This window comes from Petromyzon marinus, chromosome 54 (assembly GCF_048934315.1).
Source record: "Petromyzon marinus isolate PM22_M1 ecotype Great Lakes invasive population chromosome 54, UKy_Petmar_22M1.pri1.0, whole genome shotgun sequence".
NCBI lineage: Eukaryota > Metazoa > Chordata > Hyperoartia > Petromyzontiformes > Petromyzontidae > Petromyzon > Petromyzon marinus.
In genome coordinates, this window is record NC_133720.1 from 1885478 (window position 1) to 1909063 (window position 23586).

The 23586-nt window shown below is 53.4% G+C and overlaps 1 protein-coding gene across 2 annotated transcripts in view; it reads right to left on the minus strand.

Moving 5' to 3' along the window:
* Positions 1–772: 772 nt before the first annotated feature.
* CPSF1 (cleavage and polyadenylation specific factor 1) overlaps positions 773–23586 on the minus strand; it is a 63278-nt gene continuing 40464 nt past the window's right edge. For both annotated transcript variants that reach the window (XM_032974510.2, XM_032974509.2), the window contains 5 exons: positions 22054–22101; positions 18406–18564; positions 14865–14994; positions 14147–14285; positions 773–2970 (listed from right to left, as the gene is read on the minus strand). In XM_032974510.2, coding sequence (XP_032830401.1) covers positions 2923–2970; positions 14147–14285; positions 14865–14994; positions 18406–18564; positions 22054–22101 — 524 coding nt within the window. In that variant the 3' untranslated portion in view covers positions 773–2922. The remainder of the gene's footprint in view (positions 2971–14146; positions 14286–14864; positions 14995–18405; positions 18565–22053; positions 22102–23586) is intronic.

The window sequence follows — 23586 nt, forward strand, 5'->3', positions numbered from 1 at the left end:
TCGCGGTCACTCATTCCTCAATCCTTGTAGCACGCCCCTGCCATCGACATCATTACATGCGGTCACCGCTTTGTAAGCTACGTCAAGCGCCTCGAGTGAAGGCGCTCAGTAAATATAAATGGAGATTAGATTCCAGTGCGTTGGCAACTGCTGAATGACGCATGCTTACAAAATGCCTTCAACACACGGCACTGGTCAAGGGTGCCACAACGTGCGCGAAGAAGCGTGGAGAGGTTACACGCCCGGAATTACAATGACGACGGGAAGGACAGATGCGGGGAACAAATCAGAGAAATGATATTGACTTGAGGACAGCAGGACAGCACCGACACGTCGCTAGACCGGGCGATGGTCGATGGACAACACTGGCGAAAGAATGCCAGCGGAATGAGGAATGAGTGGACAGCCATCATAGACACGGAGTGAAGTGATGAGCTCGTCTGCAGGAGTGAGATGGCTTTGTGAGACCGTGAGAGATGGTGTCAGCATGAACAACAAAAAACGGAACTATTTTTTTTATTTTACCGGGTAAGCCCCACTGAGCTGCGATGTCGCTTTTTTTCAGAAGCGACCTGGTCCACAAACGATAACCCAATGAAGTGGCTGATCATGTGGAAATATTTTGCAGCCAAATACTCTTGAATACATGGAGAGGCCTTCATCGAGCAATGGAAAAAAAAAACAATGGCTGGTGACTGGTCTGAGATGGCTTCACTCATCTCGATAGAAACATCTGTAAATGTTTATAAATCCAGCTGCACAAGAACGGAAAGATCGGTGCAAGTTTCAGCCACACAGTTTTAATCCATTCAGCACCGAACGGCCGCCGTACAAACAAGGTATCAAAATCACAAGAAATTTTTTTCGCGAATATAACATTCACAAGCAACACAAATGACCGCCTACGTATCGGCGCCCGCCATTTATATTGACGCTGCCCCCCCTAAAACAATCATGGCTCTCGCGGTTACACTTTTGTTCGGACCCCCCTTTTGCTTCCAGCGATTCATCGCAGAGCTGGAAACAGCCGTGCGTTCAAAACACAGATGGCAAGCGAATTCCCCCCCACCCACCCCCAACCCCCAGCGCGCGAGAAAAATGAATTCATTCAAAGACAGAGAAAGAGAAACGACACAAGTCGCCGGCGACGTCTCTAAATCTTTGTTTTGGATTTCCCCGCAATTGAATTCAGTGCGCCTGGCCAGAGCGGAACTGGACGCGCTGCGCCCAGCTCGCTCGCTGTGGGACATCGAACAGAGGAGACCACGAGCTCGGCGACTCGCAGGGGTCCCTGCGGTGGGACGGAAAACGGCAACCCGTTTTTTTTTATCGATACACAAAAAGAGCCACACGACATCCGTATGTACACGACGCACGCATGGCACTTGGCGCCAACGCGCTACTCAAATACGTTGACCAGCAGTGGGATAGAGCTGCCGCAGGTGCCACTGCTGGTGGCACGGGGGGGAGGGGGGGGGGGGGCTTGCGGTGGAAGAGGTCTGCACGTTTGACCAGCGTGGCGCGCGATAGTCGAAACGGGGGGTGGGGGGCGAGGCTTCCCACCACCTCTGTCCACCCAGCCATGTAAGTTGGTGCACCAGTCGAGGTCATCGGTAGGCGATGGGGGAAAAGAGTGGGGAAACTCCCACCTCGTTCTACCGAGTTGTCTGCCCGGTGTGCTTGTGGTAGGCCAAAGTGCGATCGACAGAGAGGGCTCTCTCTCTCTCTCTCTCGAGCTCCCTCCAGCGGAGGCTTTAATCGCCAGCAACGGCGTCAGCAGGCTATTGTAGGGCTGCGCCTTCACCTATTCTTTTTACAGCGAGAAACTAAATTGAAATCATTCACTTCAGAGTGATCCTGTTCAATGGCAAAGCCACAGACTCTCCCCTGCCACGACACGTTTGTCTAGCAGGAAGGGTTTTTATTTTGCTCTCAGCAAAAAAAAAATCAACAACCACCGTTTGCAGGAACTGCGGCAGCAGCTGTTCCACTTTGCTTAGGAATTAGAGATTCGATTAAGCCACTGCGAACGCACCCTTATATATACACACACACAAGCTGTGAATTCATTAAAAACGGCTGTAAAAAAAAATGACGCTAAATTGCCTTTGTTTTTTGTTTAATTCACGAGCGGCGACCTTGCGTGTAAGCCGATTTGCGAAGTCACCGGCTGAAGTCCCGGCGTCGACCGCGGTGTGGGCATGTCGCTACGACACCCACACACCCACACACCGCGGTCGGGCTCTCGCGCAGGTCGATGTGAAAACGCAATCCGGATGAACCTCCCCTCCCCCCAGTTGCGACGGCCACCGCAACAGCGCAACAGCCATTGCGTACGCCCCCAACGGAGAGAGAACTCGTCCCGAGAGATGGAGCACATCCCACCACGGAGACGGAACGACGGGATCGCCTCGTGCGCCGCAGGGCGCTGTGGTTGGTCAGTTGGATTGCGCGACCGTGGGTGGGGAGGGCGGAGGGCAACGGTGGCGACTTGGTGCGGTCTTCATCCAGCAGCGCATTGCTCACGCCCGCTGCTGCTGCTGCTGCTGCCGATAACGATGTCGATGACGACGACGAGCGATGCCGACCGCGAACACGCGGACAGATGCTAGTTTCTGGTGCCGAGTCCAGTTGGCGTAATCGGGATGAAACGCCGCGTCGTGTCCGAGGAGGCCGGAGTCGAGCGTCCCCCCCACCAGGCCCCTTTTGCCGCGTCCGCGCGCCCGCCGTTAAGTCGTCGGGCGCGATGCGTGTCCAGGCGCGATGCGTGTCCAGGCGCGGCTCGGCGGGAGGCGAAAGAAACCGCTGGCTCAGCAGCGGTCACCGCGCCGCTCATTACCATGCCTCCCACGGCGCCCCCCTCCATCCTCCGCTGCCACTGCCGCCCTCCCGCCCGTCCGCTTGCGCCGCGGCGGCCACAGGTTAGAAGTGAGCCGTCACGCGGTCGATGTCCAAAATGTCTTCAATTATCTGTTGAGAAATAAAATACGCGTTTAATCAATTCCGTCAATTAATCAATTATCTTCCGACTCGCTCCCACCACTCCACCGCACACCCTGCCACCCCCACTCCTCTTCTGTGGGGGGGGGGGGGGAGGAGCAGGGGAGGGAAAGACGAAGATCTCAGACACTTGATTTGTCCCGTGTGTGTTGTGCAGTTAGTGAGCATGTGAGGGTGGGTGCGTGCCGTGTGTGGTGTATGTAGTTGTCTGTGGTGTGTGTGGGGAGTAGTGGCGTAGCAGTTAGCGCACTGCGCTACGAACCCTGTCGACTCCCGAGTTCGATTCCTGCTCATGGCCAACATCAGTGACAAATATCTGAACCGGTCCCGAGCCTCCCCTAAGTTGGCTCAACCTTAAACATGTACCCGGTGGAGTAAGGTAAACAGCAGCACTGAGGATGGTGCTGGTCACCCACCATCACCTCGTTCATTTGCCGTGTCGGCCTTCATAGGTGCTCGCTAACAGCACTTGCTCCAACAGTCCGGTGTATGTATGTATGTGTACACGTGTGAATTACTGAAAGCCAATCTGCGTTCGTGAGTGGTAAACACGCACAGGTGAATCACTGGGCAATTCATTAATCCTTTCTTTGTTTCGTAAACCCCGCGTTTCATCGTTATCACTTAACGATTATAGAACGTGGATACGCATGCAGCTGTCCCTGTGAGGCACAAGGTGAATGAAGCAGCGCCGGGCCCGCGAGCGAGTGTTAGTCAGCACGGCGGAGACAAAGGCAGCCGGGTGTGGTGCTGGTCACACCACCGCTTAGCACAGTTGGCTATGTTTGGTGCGAAAGAAGTGCAACGTACCATCAGTCGGAGCTTGCAATGTTGCTTCCAAAGTAAGTATTTTTTCCCGAGAAATTTTTATCACATTTGGCAAATGCAGATCGTGACGCCGGCAAAGATCCGCTTCGAATAACGTTGCCGTATTTTTGCTTTGACGTCTGCTGTGAAAGCAGGCGGCGCAGCATTAACCAGGGCGGCCGCCGGGTTCGAACCGCACACCGAGACAACAAGCTGGGAAAACGCGCTCCCAACTCGACGTCACCCGCCCCAAAAACCTCTTAGCCCCCCCCCCTCCCGAACCCCGCCGAGCTCCGAGCAGGTCCCGGGAATGTAACCGGATGCCCACCACCACCCCCCCCACCCCCGCCCTACAATCCCCACCAACATCAGGCCGAGACGAATCAATATCGGACAAAGTGGAGCGATTCATCTGCGCTCGCGATAAGCGGCGGAGGTGGTGGTGAATTACGAGGGCTTGAGAACTGATGAGGGTGACGAGAGCCGCGCCCCCCTTCTTGTGGTGCGGCAAGGGAAACGCCGGCCGGAGGCGGGGAAAAAATCCTTTCGAAGAGTCGCCCTCCGCACGTGTGTCGGCCTGGCAGCCAGGGGCTGACGTCCATCCTTCGTCAGCTGGGCCGAGAGCCTCCGAATGCGTGGCTAGAAGGTGGTGCTTGGAGGCGATTTATCGAACACGTCAGTGGGGAGGGGCTCGTGTAACCCACGCAAGCAGATGATCGGTTTGGTTCCAACACCGAAAGGGTTCGAGAGCGAGGGAGTCGTGCGATCATGGATGGGTACTGTGTCCGAGGGAGGGGGGGGGTTAGCGCCAGGGGGTGCCTGGAGGCTGACGGGTGGAGGGTGGCCATCAGAAGACCTCGGCACAAATGGAGAAGGAGCCCCCCCCCCCCCCCCCCCCCGCCTGTCTGCCTATGTGCCTACCTCCCTCTCCGGTTTCATCCTTCCCTCCCTTAAATCCTACCTCCAACTCTATCTACCTTGTTAATGTACCGACATCTTCCTCCCTTCATTCTCAGGCAGCACTGGTGCAGAGATCGTGGAGTTAGGATGCAGGCAACACTGGTGCAGAGATCGTGGGGTTAGGATGCAGGCAACACTGGTGCAGAGATCGTGGGGTTAGGATGCAGGCAGCCCTGGTGCAGAGATCGTGGGGATAGAATGCAGGCAGCACTGGTGCAGAGATCGTGGAGTCAGAATGCAGGCAGCACTGGTGCAGAGATCGTGGAGTTAGGATGCAGGCAACACTGGTGCAGAGATCGTGGGGTTAGGATGCAGGCAACACTGGTGCAGAGATCGTGGGGTTAGGATGCAGGCAGCACTGGTGCAGAGATCGTGGGGTTAGGATGCAGGCAGCCCTGGTGCAGAGATCGTGGGGTTAGAATGCAGGCAGCCCTGGTGCAGAGATCGTGGGGTTAGGATGCAGGCAGCCCTGGTGCAGAGATCGTGGCGTTAGAATGCAGGCAGCAGCTCAAGGTCAAACTGGGTTCTCGAGCGTAACAAGTTAATCGGTGTTCTCTGCCTGGTCACCACGAAGCACGCACTTAAACTGTGTTATGATATTTTTATTAATCCGGCTAAATTCCAGCTCTTAAGAAGGAACAATACTGGTCTGAACATCACGTTGTGCTAGAGCAGGCGGGAATTACTGGCCCCCGAGTAGTGTGACCTATCGAAGCGAAAGACGGACGCAGTTCGATAAATTAACACAAAGCAGGGAGGGGGGAAAAGGCTTCGCACGTAGTTCAGCAACGGCATCTTCTGGGGCCGTTTCTCCGAGGCCAGGCGATGTTCTGCTTTCCCGCGAGTGTTCCAAATGGAGACGAGTTTCACCTCCCGCGAGACGATGCCGAGAGTGCAAATGGGGAAAAAATAAGAAAGAAACTTAACTCGAACCGCCTGCTGATTGTGAAATGGAAACCGATTGACATCAGCATGCGAGGGTTTCGACTACGGTGATTATCGCTCATGCATTTTACCTTACGGGCACTGTTGGAAATGAAACGCCGCACCTAGCGACGGGCCGCTCGTTCGCCGTGAACAGGTTCGCCCCACGCGGAGGGGCGGTGGGTGGCAGAAGTGGAGGGCACCGGGGACCCGGTGACCTTGGTCCAATTCCTAGGCCGTGGCTCACCAGATGCCATCAGCGGTAAACTGAACAGGTCCCCCCTCCATCAACCCGCCACTGTCCAGCGCGGTGAAGTATGGTAAGAGCAAACAATTGCAGGGAAGCACCTTGACCTTTTTACCTTCGGCGTCCGAAGCCGTGTGCCTCAGGCTGTCGAACTCGAATAAGGGAAGCTTCGTTCACGAGACATTTTTTTTTGGTGGCACACTCTGGTGACATCACCAGACAGCTTCTAAAAGTCAATAGAATGTTTTTGTTTGACCAAGGAAGCTCCCAAGAGGCGGAACTGCGGTTTCGATAGATCACGCGCACTGCACCACGAACTTCGCGCCTTTGAGGTTCACTCCCCGGCTACAGTTAACGTCAGTGGCCACTGACAACTAAACTCGGTCCTAGGTGAACCATCACCCAGCCCCCCACTCTCCACCAAACCGCACTGACCAATGTGGTGAAGCATGGTCAAATAAACCCGCACTACTCACAAGGCAAGTGGGGGGGGGGGGGGCAGGCGGGAGTGGGGAGCCTTCGTCCAGCAGTGGATTGTAAGGGGGTTTGCCGGTTTCGTAGTGCAGTGCGACAACCGCTACACTACCGCTCCCCACTAAATCCCACTCGGCATCACACGATCACACACGCCACCCACCCACTCCCCAGCAGCAAGGCAAAGCTATGGGCTGTCGGGTTGGCGGGGAGTGGTGAGGGAGGGGTGGGGGGGAGGGGTAGGGGGGCAGAGGGATGTAAACTATTACGTTATTATTTAGACCATCGTGCAATTAGCAGTGTTGCTGAATAAGCCATCGAGTCGACGCTCGACTGAGCACGCGCTCCATGGGACTGGTAACGCAAGGTGGTGTCGTCCCGAGCGTGCCGTGCGTGTTTCTGGAGAGGCTGCCCCGGGGCACGTGGAGCTGAAACGTTGGGACGTCGTCGCGCCAACCGACACGCGGAACGACCCCAACGCCGCACGGGAGACGGACGCAGCGGCTCCACCGTGGGGAAACCTGCGAGGTGGCTCTGTGTTTATTGTGCACCCGCGCCTGGTCGTGACATTAGTGAGCAACTGTTCCGATGACGGTCACATCTTGGATCCGGTGACCAATGCGAATCGAGGTGCCCCTCGCTCCGTGCGTTCGTAGTAGTGTATTAGTAGCAGATGGGCGCAAAGCGAAATCGCGTGGAGTGGACTGCACGTTCACCCGACCCACAATGCACCGCGCGAGGAGACAGCTGCATGTCGAACAGCGCACGCATTACACACACACTACACGCAGCACACACACACTACACGCAGCACACACACACACTACACGCAGCACACACACACTACACGCAGCACACACACACTACACGCAGCACACACACACTACACGCAGCACACACACACTACACGCAGCACACACACACTACACGCATTACACACACACTACACGCAGCACACACACACTACACGCAGCACACACACACTACACGCATTACACACACACTACACGCATTACACACACACTACACGCAGCACACACACACTACACGCAGCACACACACACTACACGCAGCACACACACACTACACGCAGCACACACACACACACACAGTACAGACGGAACACACAGTGCACCCACGGTACACACACAGTACATGCAGTAGACACAGTACACACGCAGTATACACACAGTACACAACGTTGTCCCACGTCCGACCGCATAGCCACATGTAGAGTGCATTTCAACCACGCGGTATAGAGAATTTCTGGGTAGAAATAGGCGAGCCGCGCAGAGCGAGGGAAACCTGTAATTGCCGCTGTGCTCTTAACCCTGAACCCTGCCCTGACCCCCTCCCTTCAATGGAAGGGGGTGGCTGCAGAGTTGTCAGAGTGTTCTGCTCAGAGACCGCACTGTGCCCCCCCCCTTACTCAGCACGGCCTGCATGACGGTCAATCGCCGCATTTCGTATGCAAATGGGCCCACGTGCGTGTGGAAAGAGAGCATCAATTCGTATGTTAATCAGGCGCAAATTCGTTTGTCAATTATGTCGAGACGCACTGAATTATCGTTCGGGGGGTGGGGGGGTGGGTGGGTGGGTTGGGGGGAATTACGGGAGGACGCATTCAGAATATTTGTTTGGCTCGACTTGCGCGACGATCGGCGGGGGAGAGGGGGTCACAACCTCTCGTCCTCACGGTGTCTTCCGTCTCTCTCGCAAAGTCACCAGGCGTGCGGGGACAATTGCCACGCTGACCTCCCCCCCACCCCACCCACGCAACACGGAGGAGTGCGTTCCACATCGAACACGAATGGATGATGGCTTCGATGGCTTCGATGGCTTCTCCCCCCCCACATATTCAGAAGTTCGTCAGAGCGCAGGTTTCGGCTGAATTCATTTGTGAGAGCCATAAAAGCGCCTAACTGGGGGGCCTTTACGTGGAGTGTGCAGCGCGGCAGTTTGCGCGATTCGTTTCACGGGAAATAAATAAAATAACAAAATCAATGAACGCCGGCGGTACGAACGCAGGCGATGGGACTGCTGCAGCGCGCGTGCGCGTATGTGTGCGCGCGTATGTGTGTGCGCGTATGTGTGCGCGTATGTGTGTGCGCGTATGTGTGCGCGTATGTGTGCGCGTATGTGTGCGCGTGTATGTGTGTGTGCGCGTATGTGTGTGCGCGTATGTGTGTGCGTGTATGTGTGCGCGCGTATGTGTGTGTGCGCTCGAGCGTGTGTGTTTGCGTGCGTGTGCACGGTGTGCTTATGCTGCTCGCAAGGTCACTTCAGCAAACACCTCCGCTGCTCTGCTGCGGGAATTGGGCTTTGACGAAATGTGTCTTTTGGACGAGTCTTCTGGGACTCATTGAGCACCGCAAAAATGCGGTTTGTAACGACATTAACCATTTCGCCTAGGACGCTGCGTGGTGTATTGGTGGGTGGGTGGGTGGGGGCGATTTGACTGCGCCGAGGCCAACGCGACACTTGTTTTTCCTGTGCGGACGCGGCGTGACCCTTTGCGTGTGCGAAAGGCGGGCGCGGACACATCCGGGGATGGCGGTTAATTAAATAAGCAAATGAATCCGCGGAAAGGATCGCCGGTGCGTTCACCGCGCGGCGCGAGAGTGCAGCGGTCGACACTTCTGAAGGCGGAAGGGTTAATCTTAATAAAAAGATGTATTTCCCATCAACCCCCCCCCCCCCTCCTTCGCAGAGATGGGGCTGAGAAAATTAATGGAAGCTGTTTATGTAAGAGTTTAAGCGCGTAATTTAAGAACGCTTCCTGGGGGGACGCAATAATCGACGTGGCCAGGTGTTCTAATGGCCGAGAGGTATTCGGCGATAAAACTTTACGCGTTTCCACGTGAAAAGTGTAAAGCAGAAAAATAAACAGCCTCTCCTGATTACATAAACTTTAATGTGTAATTAAGAAGGTTCGCGTACAAGTGCGCGTCGGTTTAACGCGCGGTTTAATTGGGCTGCAATAAATAATTGACTCGTAATTAAAAGAGCAGACGGGGAAAGGAGGCAGACGCGGGTTGCGAGGGTTTTCGCCGTTATCCGCGTCGGGGAAAATGAATCGGACTGCAGGAGGGGAAAAAAACCCGAACCAGGGGCCTGGCCGATCGATAACGTAGCCAGGGCAATTTGCCAACTTTGTGCAATTGTGTCTGTCACCGGCTCGCGAGCGTGCGTTAAATTCCCAGGCGGTGAAGCCTCCAAGCGCACACCCACGCACGCACAGGTGCACGGATGCACGCACGCACACCCACGCACAGGCAGAGGTATGGATCTCCCACCGGTTGGCCTGTTGAGGCAAGCGCCTGAACCGACATCTATTAGGGTCAGTCACGGCTCGATGTGCGGTGGGGGGGGGTAGAGGGGGCGTGGAGCCAGGACTTCACACGCTCGGCTGCCTTTGTCTCCCCAGTGCCGGTGTTGTTGAAATACCTGCACCTGGTGTTCAATTGATAGGCCGAATTGACCTAGGGGGAAGGCCCGCTTTGGGCACAGACACCAATTTGGCGCTGATGGTAATTGGTACCGGGAGGAATTGCGCTTCGGTTGCTTGGGTAGCGGCAGCCACCGCGGCGTCGCTCCCTTGCAGACGGCCGTGCACACACGCACTCAAACACACGTAGACATGCACACACGCACTCAAACACACGCACTCAAACACACGCAGACAAGCACACACGCACTCAAACACACGCAGACATGCACACACGCACTCAAACACACGCAGACATGCACACACGCAGACATGCACACACGCACTCGCATACACGTACTTAAACACATGCACTCAAACACACGCACTCAAACACACGCACTCAAACACACGCAGACATGCACACACGCACTCAAACACACGCAGACATGCACACACGCACTCAAACACACGCAGACATGCACACACGCACTCGCATACACGCACTTAAACACATGCACTCAAACACACGCACTCAAACACACGCACTCAAACACACGCACTCAAACACACGCAGACATGCACACACGCACTCAAACACACGCAGACATGCACACACGCACTCGCATACACGCACTTAAACACATGCACTCAAACACACGCACTCAAACACACGCACTCAAACACACGCAGACATACACGCACTCAAACACACGCAGACATGCACACACGCACTCGCATACACGCACTTAAACACATGCACTCAAACACACGCACTCAAACACACGCACTCAAACACACGCACTCAAACACACGCAGACATGCACACACGCACTCAAACACACGCAGACATGCACACACGCACTCGCATACACGCACTTAAACACATGCACTCAAACACACGCACTCAAACACACGCAGACATGCACACACGCACTCAAACACACGCAGACATGCACACACGCACTCGCATACACGCACTTAAACACATGCACTCAAACACACGCACTCAAAAACACGCACTCAAACACATGCACACATGCACACACAGTCACGCACTCAAATACAGGCATCCACACAAATGCTCACACTCAGTTGCACCACATGCACATTCTCAATCCCACACAACAATGACAAAGATCCCCTATATGGCCTTTTAACACTGTTGGGGAAAGTGCTGTTAGCGAGCACCTATTAAGGCATGCATTGCACACGAGAGGATGGGTCGTGAGCACCACACTCAGCCGCCTTTGTCTCCCCGGTGGCTGATCTTTACACACTGCACCAGGTCCTAATTTACGTCCGAGTTCATCTAGGTAAGCGGTCCAGGACCGGTACAAATATTCGTCACCGATGTTGGCCCTGAGCAGGAATGGAACTCGGGTTGCCGGGTTTGCAGTGCAGCCCGACAACCACTACACTAGAGCTCCCCACTAAATCCCACACGCACACATAACACGCAACATTCAATCACCAACATTCACACACACAGACAAAGATCCCCCGTATAGCCTGTAACAGACTGTTAGGGCAAGTGCTGTTAGTGAGCACCTATGAAGGCCGGCACGGCACACGAAGGGGGTGGGTGGCCAACACCACTCCCAGACGCCTTTGTGTCCTCAATGGCGACGTTTACACACCGTACCTAGGGGAGGCCCAGGACCGGTTCAGATATTCGTCACCGGTGTTGGCCGTGAGTGGGGATCGGACTCGGGTCGCTGGGTTCGTAGCGCAGCGCGCTAACCGCGACACCACCGCTCCTCAACACACACACTCACACAATCACACCCACACACGTCACCCGCCCACAGCAAGGCAATGCTAGGGGCTGTAGTGGGGGCGGGCGGCAAGGTGGAGTGGGTAGGGGGAGTGTGGGGTGGAGGAGAAGATCTTTCGGCGTCTCCACACCAGCGACGTGCACCGCTTAAGCGTCGTCGCGTAAATCCCGCCACGCGTCAAACCCGAGAGGAGGCGAGGACGTAGGGGCGTTAAAACAAACGCTGCGCGAGTCAGCGAGGCCTCCAATGCGCGGAGCTGCCGTGAGCTCCGTCGGTCTTCTTTGCGCACATTCGGCGCTTCGTTACGGCGGCACCGATGCGACCGTTGGAGGAAACGGTGCAGTCCAAAGTGCAATCTGTGACACTTGCGGCACATCGGCTCACTGCCCTGTACCCGGCCGAGAAGCCGCACAGATGAAATGTTTATCTTGTTCGGATGTGTACAGTACACCCCCCCCCCCCTCCACCACCTAAGTATTCAGCCAGGTCCATATGAAGAAAACCATCGTTAGGGAGTGGGGCGGGTGGCGTGAGTGGGTGTGATTGTTTCGAGTGCGGGTGAGTAGCTGTGGGGGGGGTTGGTAGTGTAGCGGTTAGTTAGCACGCTGCGCAGTGGGACCCGGCCACCCGAGTTCGATTCACGTTCACGGCCACCAATACCAATGACGATTATTTGAATCGGTCCCGAACCTACCCTAGATCGACTCAGCCTCAAATGATTACATTGGAAGGTGTGTAAGCACCGCCACTGGGGAGACAAAGGCGGCCTGGCGTGGTGCCGGCCACCCGCCTCCTCGTGTCGTGCCGGCCTTCATAGGGACTTACTCATTAACAGCACTTGCCCCAACCGTAAAATAATACGTTACTTCATTCTGATTCTTAGTGCAGCTAAAGGCTCAATGTCACATTATGCGTTGCACTGTAGACCATGCTGTTCCTCTACTCGGTGTACTCCTATAATTATTATTACTCGGTTCTGTTTTAATTAGTATAACTCTACATTTTAATCGAGCGAATTTGACGTTTAAGTGCGCTTTAATTTGCTGAACTTGCAGCTGTTTGCAGTTACGATGCCTGCTAATTATGACGGTTAATTCTGTATTTTTATTTAGTGAAAAATAACACTTTTCTGTTACTGTCAGTTCTCAAAAATCCGGGGTAATTAGTAGAGGGAGGGGGTGTAGGGTGGCCCAGATGAGACCAAAACATAAATTATGCTAATCACACGTAAATGTATTTATGATTTACCGACAATGACCTTGGGTTCTATTTTTTGCGCATGACAGCAATATACTGGGCAAATGTGTTTTTTTTTCTGCAAGTATGGTTAATCTGCACCCAGATAACCACAGACAATCGACAGTTGACCGAATGTTGTATTTAATTTTACTCAATGGGCTCTTATCCGGTTTTGATAAGAAATGGAATTGAAAAAGTTTATTTGTGCATGAAGACACTTTGACCTGGCCGTTACTATCATCCCCGCAAGGCCATTAACGTTAGCCTTGTAATGAGTCATTCCTGACACAATTTCATGAATTTCAATAAAGGTCACGCATCGATTCATAACCTGCTGCGTTACATTTTCGTGGCTGTGCTGCTGCATGGCTCTTCGTCGTGCTGTTCGGATTGTACCGCGTGTCCATCGGCACAATGCCCATTCGGTTCCTTGCAGAAGCTCTCGGCGCGTGGCGCGAAACGTCGGACATAGTGCCGAACAACGCGCGGTACCAACCCGAACGCACGTCGAGAAGGGACTCATCAACAGAGTTTCTGAATATTGTGGCGCATGGAGAATCTATAGTGGTTTAAATCTATATAATATACAAAAATATATACAGTAAAACCTTGGGTTGTAACTTGGTCTGCGAGTGTTTTGCAAGATGAGGAAATTTTTTAAATATTAATTTGATAAACGAGCGAGTTCTTGCAATACGAGCAGTGTACGTACACGCTTTGTCTGCCGAGCGTCACGTGATCACAACTGATATACAAGTGCTTTGATATACGAGTGCTTTGGATGACAAACATGTTTCCGGAACAAATTATGCTCGCAATCCAAGGTTTTACTGTATAGCCTTTTTGTCATTCCCCTGCTAGATGAAGTCCTGTGTTGGTCAGAGTTTTTTTGGTTTTGTTTAACCAAACTTAGTCAGGATACCTCGATGAAGAACGAGAAGGTATGATAATTTCAATTATCACTCGCCCATTCATGTTGGTTATGGCAGGGAATTGAACTCAGGTATATGAGTTCATAGCGTAGTGTGCGATCCACTGCACCCCCTCCCCCCTGCCCCTACACACCCCAACAAAGGCATAATTCAGTTGAAACACGAAGCAACAAAAAATTATAATAAATGAATCACATGCATGATTCAATGCACGGTATTGTGAGCATGTTCGTCAATTTCAATCAATGAATCGTTACGTCCCCCTAATTAACGTTCACCCTGGAGACGCGGGGGGAGGGAGACGTGGGGGCGGGGGGCTGGGGGGCCGTGTCCGCCGCAGAGACGAGGCGGGCCTCACCGTGTCGGGGGTGGTGCCGATCTTCTTGGCCAGTTCGCTGCGCTCCATCGTGCTCAGGTGCAGGTACTTGAAGAGGAGCTCCCCGTCCAGGACGTTGCGCACAGTGTTCTGCAGCGTCCGCCGGTCCGAGTGCAGCATCCTGCAGGGGCGGCCGGCGCCGGCACGGCACGCGGTGAAGGGGCCGTGCGTGCCAGCAGCGTGACGAGCGTGGGGGGGGGCAAAGGGTGCCTTGCCCCCAACCCCCTCCGTGGCCAAACCAACGAGTTGGGGCGCCACTTGACAACCACTGTGAGAGCTGTTGTGGGGAGCGCCCCTACAGCGTTACATTTTCGAGACCAGGAGCGTAACGATGCGATTAGGCAAGAGGAGCCGTGATATATGACAGCCTCTAGGTGCGACCGTGCGAGACAAATTAAATGAGCCACGGTGGGGAGATGTTAACTCCCTCGCCTGGTATGCAGGAGGTCGTGGGTTCGATCCCGACCCCTGACGCCTGTGTATTAGGAGTTCGCATGTACTCTCCGTGGTCGCGTAGAATTTTCTCCGGGTTCTCCGGGTTTTTCCCTCCACATTTAGAATCAGGCGTCCAGAGTAATTGGCTGCTATTGATTACCACGTGATAAGCCACTTCGTTGAGCTATCATTTGTGATGGCCAGGTCGCTTCTGAAAAAGAGCTACGTAGCTCGGTGGCCTGGGCGACGGTGGGCGGCGCCGTACCGGAAGGCCTTGGGGTTGAGTCCGGCGAGGTGGGGCACGAGCGTGACGAGGGCGTTCTGCAGCATGAGCAGCCGGCGGTACGTCTTCTCCGCCATGGGCAGCAGCAGCCCCATGCCCCCGTCCAGCGAGGCTGCGAGACAACAGGAGAGGCACGACGGTGATGGCAGAGGAGGAGGACGGCTCGCGGAGGCCGCTACTGCACCCCAATTTTCCGCTGGGCACACACACACACACACGAGCCGGGACCGAAACGCGGAAGGCCGGAAGGCGGAGCGGCACGGGTGGTTTTTAACGCTGGCTGTAACCAAACTACGATGTGCTGGGCCTCACGAGACACCCGAATCTGGAATCGGTGGGGTTAATAAGATTTTTGTTTTGTTGGACGAAAATTATTTGATGTGCGACGTCCGCATCTCACTTCACCCTCAGCAGTGGGCTAACAATCTGGCACCTCCTGAGCCGTCCCGTTGGGCTGGCTAGATTGCAGATACGACGATAGCCGAACCGACCCACGTTGACCGGAGTGGTGAAGTATGGTCAAACAGCTCCCATGACCGTAATGGCATTTGAAGGCCTTAATTCAACAGTGGATTGACAAAGGGCGATCTATGATTACAATGAAATGTTTACGCAGCTAATGACTAAAGCCTCTTTACCTGCCGTGCAGCGTACATTCAAAACGCTCGTCACATTCACGAGGGAAGGAGCGACGGACAATGAAATGAATGGAAATAAATTAACCGGGTGCCGATACGTGCTGTATTTTCACGGGCACTTTGAAGTGAGCTAGCCCGGTTGTTGGGCCACGCCGATCCGAAAAAAGCGAAATCCGGGATAAAATCGTGGGAAAAATTCCTGCTGAAAATGTTTTTTTTTTTACACACATTAGTAAGCACAGGTGAGCCTGAAAAAAAACTTGAAAAGCCAGGAGCGGATCGAGTGTGTGTGTGTGTCGTGCACCAGGCAGTAAACAACACGGGCGTGCAGAGCAACACGGCTGCATGATAAACCGGGCCAGGCTTAAACGCGGCGGTGGCGCGGTTGAGGTGAGCCATTAAAAAGACAGAGCGGGGATGGCTTGTGATCGATCCCGACCGCCCGGCACACTCTGAAACGTCGCAAAATACTTTTCCCGGCAACTATTCCTTTTGGCTGAAAGGGAGAGTGCGGAGGGAGGGGAAAAAAGAGGACAAAAAACCCCATTATACGCAATTGTCTCAGCCATCCAATTACGCAACTGCCAAAACGCTAGATTTACCAACGCAATAAACAATATTTGCTGTTGCATTCATAAAGCAGCTTATTCCCGCGTGCGTCGCTAATCCGGCGACCGAGCCGCGCCGGGGTTGACGTGGAACGTTGGCCACCACGCAATGCCGGAACGGTCTCAACGTACGCGCAAACTTTCGAAACGTTACCATCGCAAACAAATGACTGCCGCGCAAAGCCAGTCGGGAAAATTGATGACGAAGCCTCGCGTCCGGATTTGTGCGGCGCATCGGCCGCTCGAGCTCTCGCGAATAAACATCAAATAAAATGTCACCTGTACATCCAACCGCTGAACTCCCGCAGAATGTCTCGTCAGTCGTGCAATTTGCAAAACGCACGTAAATGTCGCCTGTAGTATCGCCATTTCGTGTGTGGTGGGGTAAAGCGTGGGTACTCCTACGTTTGTCACGAAACAGCGTGGAAGTGGGCCAAAATACCGTCCACCAGAGGGGCTCTCGGGAGCTCCCTACAACACTTACACATCCGCATATTCACCGTCAACTATCGCAGACGACCGGAGTTGATTGGCAAATTCACCATACTGCCAATGCTTTTTTAGCGGAAATGAAGACGCGCAAGCGAGGAGTCGAATCAAGATGAAACAGGATGTAGACTCCACAAGACTGCTCTTCGGCAAAGGGGGTCTCACCCCACAGCCCCCTCCCCACCCCCCTCGCCAACCCCAACGACCGTCACAGTCAAGGGGCACTTTACGGTGGATCTTAAGATGTAGCTCTGTGATATCCGCTTGCGCGTGCCTTTAACGTGAAAGGGGTTGCGCGCTGCATTGCGCCAGATCCGAATGGATTATTTGCCTTGTGACGGGACGCCGATAGCGCCATCGGGATAAAATTGGTGGCGGTAAAAACAACATCAAATATAACACCACAAATATATAAAAAGAGGAGACATTTCACTGCAATAGCACAATTAGGACAAAAGCAGTGACAGATCCACAGCACGTTTTAAAAAATAAATAACGCCTTGCTGCACATCGGCAGAGCGTCTGTGTGTGTGCGCGTAAGGCTGGAACCGCGGTAGGTGCCACCACGAGCGTCCACAGAGTCGGAACGGTTCATCTCAACCACAGCCTTAGGTCTCGCCGATGACAACCTGCAGAATGATGGACAAGCGTTGTCGCGTGTGGATTTTATGTCGTCTTTCCGTTAGTCGCGTCGTCGATTTAAAAAAAAAAAAGCGGTCGGGCGTTAATCCAACACAAAGTGATTAAACGTTGGGGTGAGCCGTAGGCAATTCCTCCACGCCCCTCTCCCTCTCCCACCCCATATATGGTTAGGCCATCCAATCATTCAACTGCAAAAATACTTTTATTCATCATAAATAGCCAAGTCACATCTTTGGAGCTCGTCGGTGCACTGCGGCCTCTGTTAACGTCTTCATTCAGTTCGTCTCGTCACGGTCCGACGTGCTTTGCTCTGTTGTGTGTACGTATGTTGAACTTCTTTCACACTGTACGTAGCCAACCGTGAAATCTCAATCTGCTGGTCAATCTCCATGACCAGCAGGTGTTTGGCAAAGGGTTGCAAATGATAATTCGTGATACGTCGTAAAATAGTACGTCGCTTGCTTAACATATTCAATGCCAATTGATTCAACATCTTATATATAGAGGACCTGTAGAGCTTGGGCTGGAGGACAGTCGAAATCATCGTCACTGCTTGATAAACTTTGTCAACTCACTGACAAGCAATTGCAGCGCTGCACCTTGACCTTTACCATCATGCATCGTTGACAAAAAATCCACACTTTGTTGCCGAAGAGTGTTTCGCCGCTAAATTACGATGCCAAAAATTGGCACCGATCGTGCCAAACGTCTAACAAACCGGGTGGAACCGGGCTGCGTCGAGATGAACTGCACTGCCTCACTGGAACTTGGCCGAGAGGGCCCAAAAATAACCGCTTGGCTTTGTGGCCCCCAACGGGCACGCCACTTTTCATAATCGACAAACTGCCGGGGATTTATTAACGGAAACGTTCGTGCCCTTAACTCTATCGCCGATGAATCCATTAACAAAATTGTAATAATAGTAAAAATTTGTAAAGGCGCCAAAGGCACATCGTTCACTCGCTCACAAGAGAAGACGACTCAAAAGGCACGACGACCCACGGACGCGAATGAAGAAAGGCAGCGACCGGGCGGTGAGCGAGCCGGTGCACAATTCCCCGCCCCTCAAAGCTCCGCGGTCCTTTATACACGGCAGGCGATATCGGCCAAAAATGAACCCTGGCGGCGTGTGATGGAGGCGCTCACCGAACCACGTGACCTGCTTGGTGTCCCACGAGGAGGCGCCGCGGCGGCTGCTGTCGGTGGGCTGCGAGCGGCACGCGGTGCGCCACAGCGTGTTCACGTGCGCGCCCACGTTGAAGTCGGCCCTGCGCAGGAGCCTCGTGCCCCCGTAGCTCTCGCGAGCTGCGCACATCGACAACGGCAAACGATGTCGTCGACAATAACGACGGCGGTCAGCGACCGCTAGGTGGCAGTGACTTTCCCGCGGCACGGTCTTGCATATCCAGCAGTGACAAGACCGGGGACTGCTGACGATGGTGAATGAGGGTGACAATGGACGGGACCAGTTCGTACCACAAGCTAAGCAAGCGGTGCAGAACTAATCGTGTACATTTACAGCCGCCCGTCTGTCAGTCCACTTCTGGACGAGGGCCTCCCCATGTTGCGCGGGTTCGTGGGGGGATATTTGACCATACTTCACCACGCCGGTCAGTGCGGGTTGGTGACGCTGGGAGGAAGTGCGGAACAGCAATTGATTTTGCTGCACGGCACTCTGCTGAGCACTACGCCTCCCGCACCCGTCTCTTGCGCATGGTGGGTCGCCCGTCCTGCAAATGCTATCCTGGCTCAACCCCACTTAGCATGCGAGGTCTGATGGGGATCGGGCACGCCCCGGGTCATTTGGTCACAGGCAGCCTCGCCGGGCGATGCTAAGTCTACCGACGGCGGATGCAAGGAAGAGGATGATGACGACGATGACGCTTGTGCTATCGATGAACATGATGATGATGGTGGTTGTGGTGGTGGCCAAGCTGTGGGCAGACCCGTCCATGGAGGAGGGGGGGGGGATGCGGGGGACAGAGTTAAAACTCAACTGGAATTATTGCATCTGATAGCGTGACGTTGAAGCGCGGGGCCCCCCAGAGCGCGGGGCCCGGGGCAGTCACTCTGATTCACCATACTCCAGGGACGGCTCTGGCTGTGGGTAGTGGTGACGATGATGATGATTATGATGGATCTGTGCTGACCCCAGTTGCCCCCAAATGAATGAGTGTGCATCAAAGTCGCATACCATATAGTGTACATTTAATAGCACATTACAGCATTACAAAGCGTATAAACAACAATATCTTGGAACACACTGTGCGGTTATTAACACACGAACGGGAAGGGGCGATCAGTATCTCAAACTAGCGCAGCTTTAAAAAAAAAAAATGGGTGTCGCAGCCGTGCACGGATCTTTTTTTTCTCCCCAGCTTCAAATGGCAGAGAGTAATTTATCTTAGTCTAATGAGTCAACATCTCACCACCCATCCCCCCCCCCACCACCACTCTCAAACCAACCCCCCACACCCCACCCCCACACTCACACAACAGCGCTTCGGCTGCGACATCTTCAAATCTCAATTAATTGTAGGGCGCACGCGCCTGGGATAAAAATGTGCTCAAGTCAGCAGCGCCCCCCCCCTCCACCCCCTTACCCTTAAGACAGCAGCCGCTCTCACGGCCTGCCAGGCCGCAAATCATCAACAACAGCAACAAAATAAGGCCACCACCAAACGAAAGCAATCAAACCTTTTGGTGATGCGCCGGGCTCGCGTGCGGCGCTTTGCCGAGTGGCACAGGGAAAAAAGCCGGGCGTCCCTTGCATTGCGTTTTTAACAGTGCCCATTTGCGCTATCTTGGCAGCACAAAATCTCGGGCGCTGCGGCGAAGGTAAAGCTGCAGCCCCCACGGCCCCACAAATCCTGCCGACTTCCCGATGATCATTGGCTCCACGGTGGTGAGATGTTAACTAGCTCGCCCGGTATACAGGAGGTCGTGGGTTCAATCCCGACAACCACACCTATATATTTGGAGTTTGCGTGTCTCTCTCTCTCTCCCTGTGGTCGCGTGTTTTTTTTCTCTCTGCGTCCTTCGGTTTATCCCTAGAAATTCTGAAACAACGTGCGTTGCGAGCATTTGGCTTCTATAAATTTCCACATGATGATAAACATCATTCGTGGCCAGGTCGCTTCTGAAAAAGAGCTATATAGCTCAGTGGGCGGTACCTTGTGAAATAAAAGAGTTAATAGTCTTTCCCATGCCACTGCTGCTGGAAGAGCCCCTCCAGAGGGTATTTTGTATTTCATTGAATGGGGTTTCTTGCATTGCGGTGCCGTAGGAAGCTTTGCGTATTAATCAAATCTAATTTGGACTCACAGAGCGTCTCTGCGTGTGATTGCATCGCAAGATGCTGCCCTTTCTGACAACGTTTGTAAGAGGTGGGAGTACCCCGCACTTCAGCCCACAACACACGACCTGCTGATCGACTGTCGGCTTTCGCGACCAAATATTATCCATAATAGAGCTGCCGCCTGATGGGCTGGTTGCAATTACCGGTGAAACGTCGTACTCGAACGGTAAATGTTGCGGTGCTGTACAAGTGACGAATTGGCATGTTTTGTTTACGTGACAAACCTTACTAATTGGCTGTGTCTGCTGGTGGCGGGTTTAACAACACATTTATATTTACACGATCTAATCCAAAAACCTTTATTTTCATCGACTAACTGTGGTGAACTCATTGACACTGCTGGGTGGAAAGAGGCAGTGAGGGGTGGATTTAATACATTTACAACATTGTTTCAGCTGCCACTCCGGGAGATTGAATGGAACCGGTGACCTCTGCATTTGTAATTCCAGTTGGTCAACCATTACAAGTAAATGATAACAGGATGAATTTTCCAATCAACTCTGTTCATCTGTGAAGGTGCACAGTTAATAGGCGGATGTGGAGTGTGTAGTGTACAAAACGGTGTGACTGCAGTGTAAAAAATGACATCATCATCATCATCTTCAATCATCGTGGTCATGATCGTCTTGTCATCTTCGTCATCACCACAATCATCATCGTCATTGTGATCAGGAGCCACTGCACACCCCACGCCCTTAGCTCTCCCTCGCGGCTCCTCCCTCCTCACCCGCGCACTCCCAGCATCTGTCCCATCGCTTCAGCCGCAGCATTGGCCCGCAAAAAAAAACCCTCGTCGCCCTCGCGCGGAAAATCCGCGCGCCGATAAGGGAGGGCGGGGGTGGGGGTGGGGGGAGAACGCGCGTCGGAGAGCGGCAAAGCACGGCCCAGGGCAGCGGAGCGGCGGAGTGTTGCGTCTGGCGTGCGTCACGACCCGGGTCATTATAACGCACGGCGTCGAAACCACAAACCCCCCCGCCCACCACCTCCCACCCTCCCCCCGCCCCCACCCTCCACCAAACCGCAGCGGCGTCGCCGCTACGCGCCCAGCGCGGAGCATCAAACGAGACGCGCCGCCGCGACGTAGCGCCCGCGTCAGCAGTATTTCCAACCGCCGCCTCCCTCCCCTCTATCAACAGCGAGGAGGCAGGCAGGCACGCACGCAGGGAGCCACACGTGCCAGTCGATGCTCCGCGTGCGGCCGAGTTTGTTTTGCGTTTTTATTTTTATTTCCCCGTTATTTTTACCTGAAGCTGCCTCCGCGCCACAACCGACGCGCACCACCACCCCCACACCCCGCCTAACCACCCCCCCCCCCCACCACCACTGGTTCCCCCCACCCCGCCCCCCACTGCACAGCGCATTTAAAGAATCCGCTCCGTTGCCCCTGTTATAGTTAAAAGTGCTTAAAAAGCAACTCAGCATCGATTACAACTCACCCTCGGGTTGATACGTGTAGATTATCAGATTCTTCTCTCGGTCGGACACTGAAACGGAGAGGAGAAATGGGGTGAGACAGGCTTCAGGTGAGAAACATCGCATTTTATTTTAATGTCAACACTTGCAGTGGTGGTTTTTGTTCATTTAATTTCACATACCATTACGGTCAGAACAAAACACCCACGTGTATATGTAGCACGGTTAAGGGAAGGGCTCACAACGGGCCCAGGTGGTGTCAGTGACACATTGGCTTTGTTGTTGTTGTTGCTGCTGCTGCTGCTGTCGTTTGTTGTTGCTGTTCAAAGGATTTGCGCTGGAGGATAATAATAGGGTTAAGGGTGGCGTGGCCTGTCAGCTCGGAGTTTGTTGCAGAGGTTCGCGATTTGAATCCATCGGCTGCCCTGGTCATGTCTGCGGTGCGCAATCACCATGACGACACCGCACACCGTCTGCCTCTATTACCGTGGGTGTTAAAGATCCCCTGAGCTTAACTCGCAAGAGTAGATAAGCAGGTAGATAGGTATGTAGGTAGCTCGGTGGGCAAGTAGGCAGGTAGATAGGTGGGTGGTTAGGTAGGTAGATGGATAGGTAGGTGGGTCGGTAAAAAGTAGGCAGGTAGGTGAATGGGTAAGTAGGCGGGTAGGAAGGTAAGTGGGTAAGTAAACAGGCAGGTAGGTGGATGGGTAGGTACAGTGAGGGAAAAAAGTATTTGATCCCCTGCTGATTTTATACGTTTGCCCACTGACAAAGAAATGATCAGTCTATAAATTTAATTGTAGGTTTATTTGAACAGTGAGAGACAGAATAACAACAAAAACATCCAGAAAAACGCATGTCAAAAATGTTATAAATTTATTTGCATTTTAATGAGGGAAATAAGTATTTGACCCTCTCTCAATCAGAAAGATTTCTGGTTTCCAGGTGTCTTTTATACAGGTAACGAGCTGAGATTAGGAGCACACCCTGAAAGGGAGTGATTCTAAGCTCAGATTGTTACCTGTATAAAGGATACCTGTCCACAGAAGCAATCAATCAATCAGATTCCAAACTCTCCACCATGGCCAAGACCAAAGAGCTCTCCAAGGATGTCAGGGACAAGATTGTAGACCTATACAAGGCTGGAATGGGCTACAAGACCATTGCCAAGCAGCTTGGTGAGAAGGTGACAACAGTTGGTGCGATTATTCGCAAATGGAAGAAACACAAAAGAACTGTCAATCTCCCTCAGCCTGGGGCTCCATGCAAGATCTCACCTCGTGGAGTTGCAATGATCACGAGAACGGTGAGGAATCAGCCCAGAAGTACACGGGAGGATCTTGTCAATGACCTCAAGGCAGCTGGGACCATAGTCACCAAGAAAACAATTGGTAACACACTATGCCGTGAAGGACTGAAATCCTGCAGTGCACCTAAGGTCCCTCTGCTCAAGAAAGCACATATACATGCCCGTCTGAAGTTTGTCAATGAACATCTGAATGATTCAGACGATAACTGGGTGAAAGTGTTGTGGTCAGATGAGACCAAAATGGAGC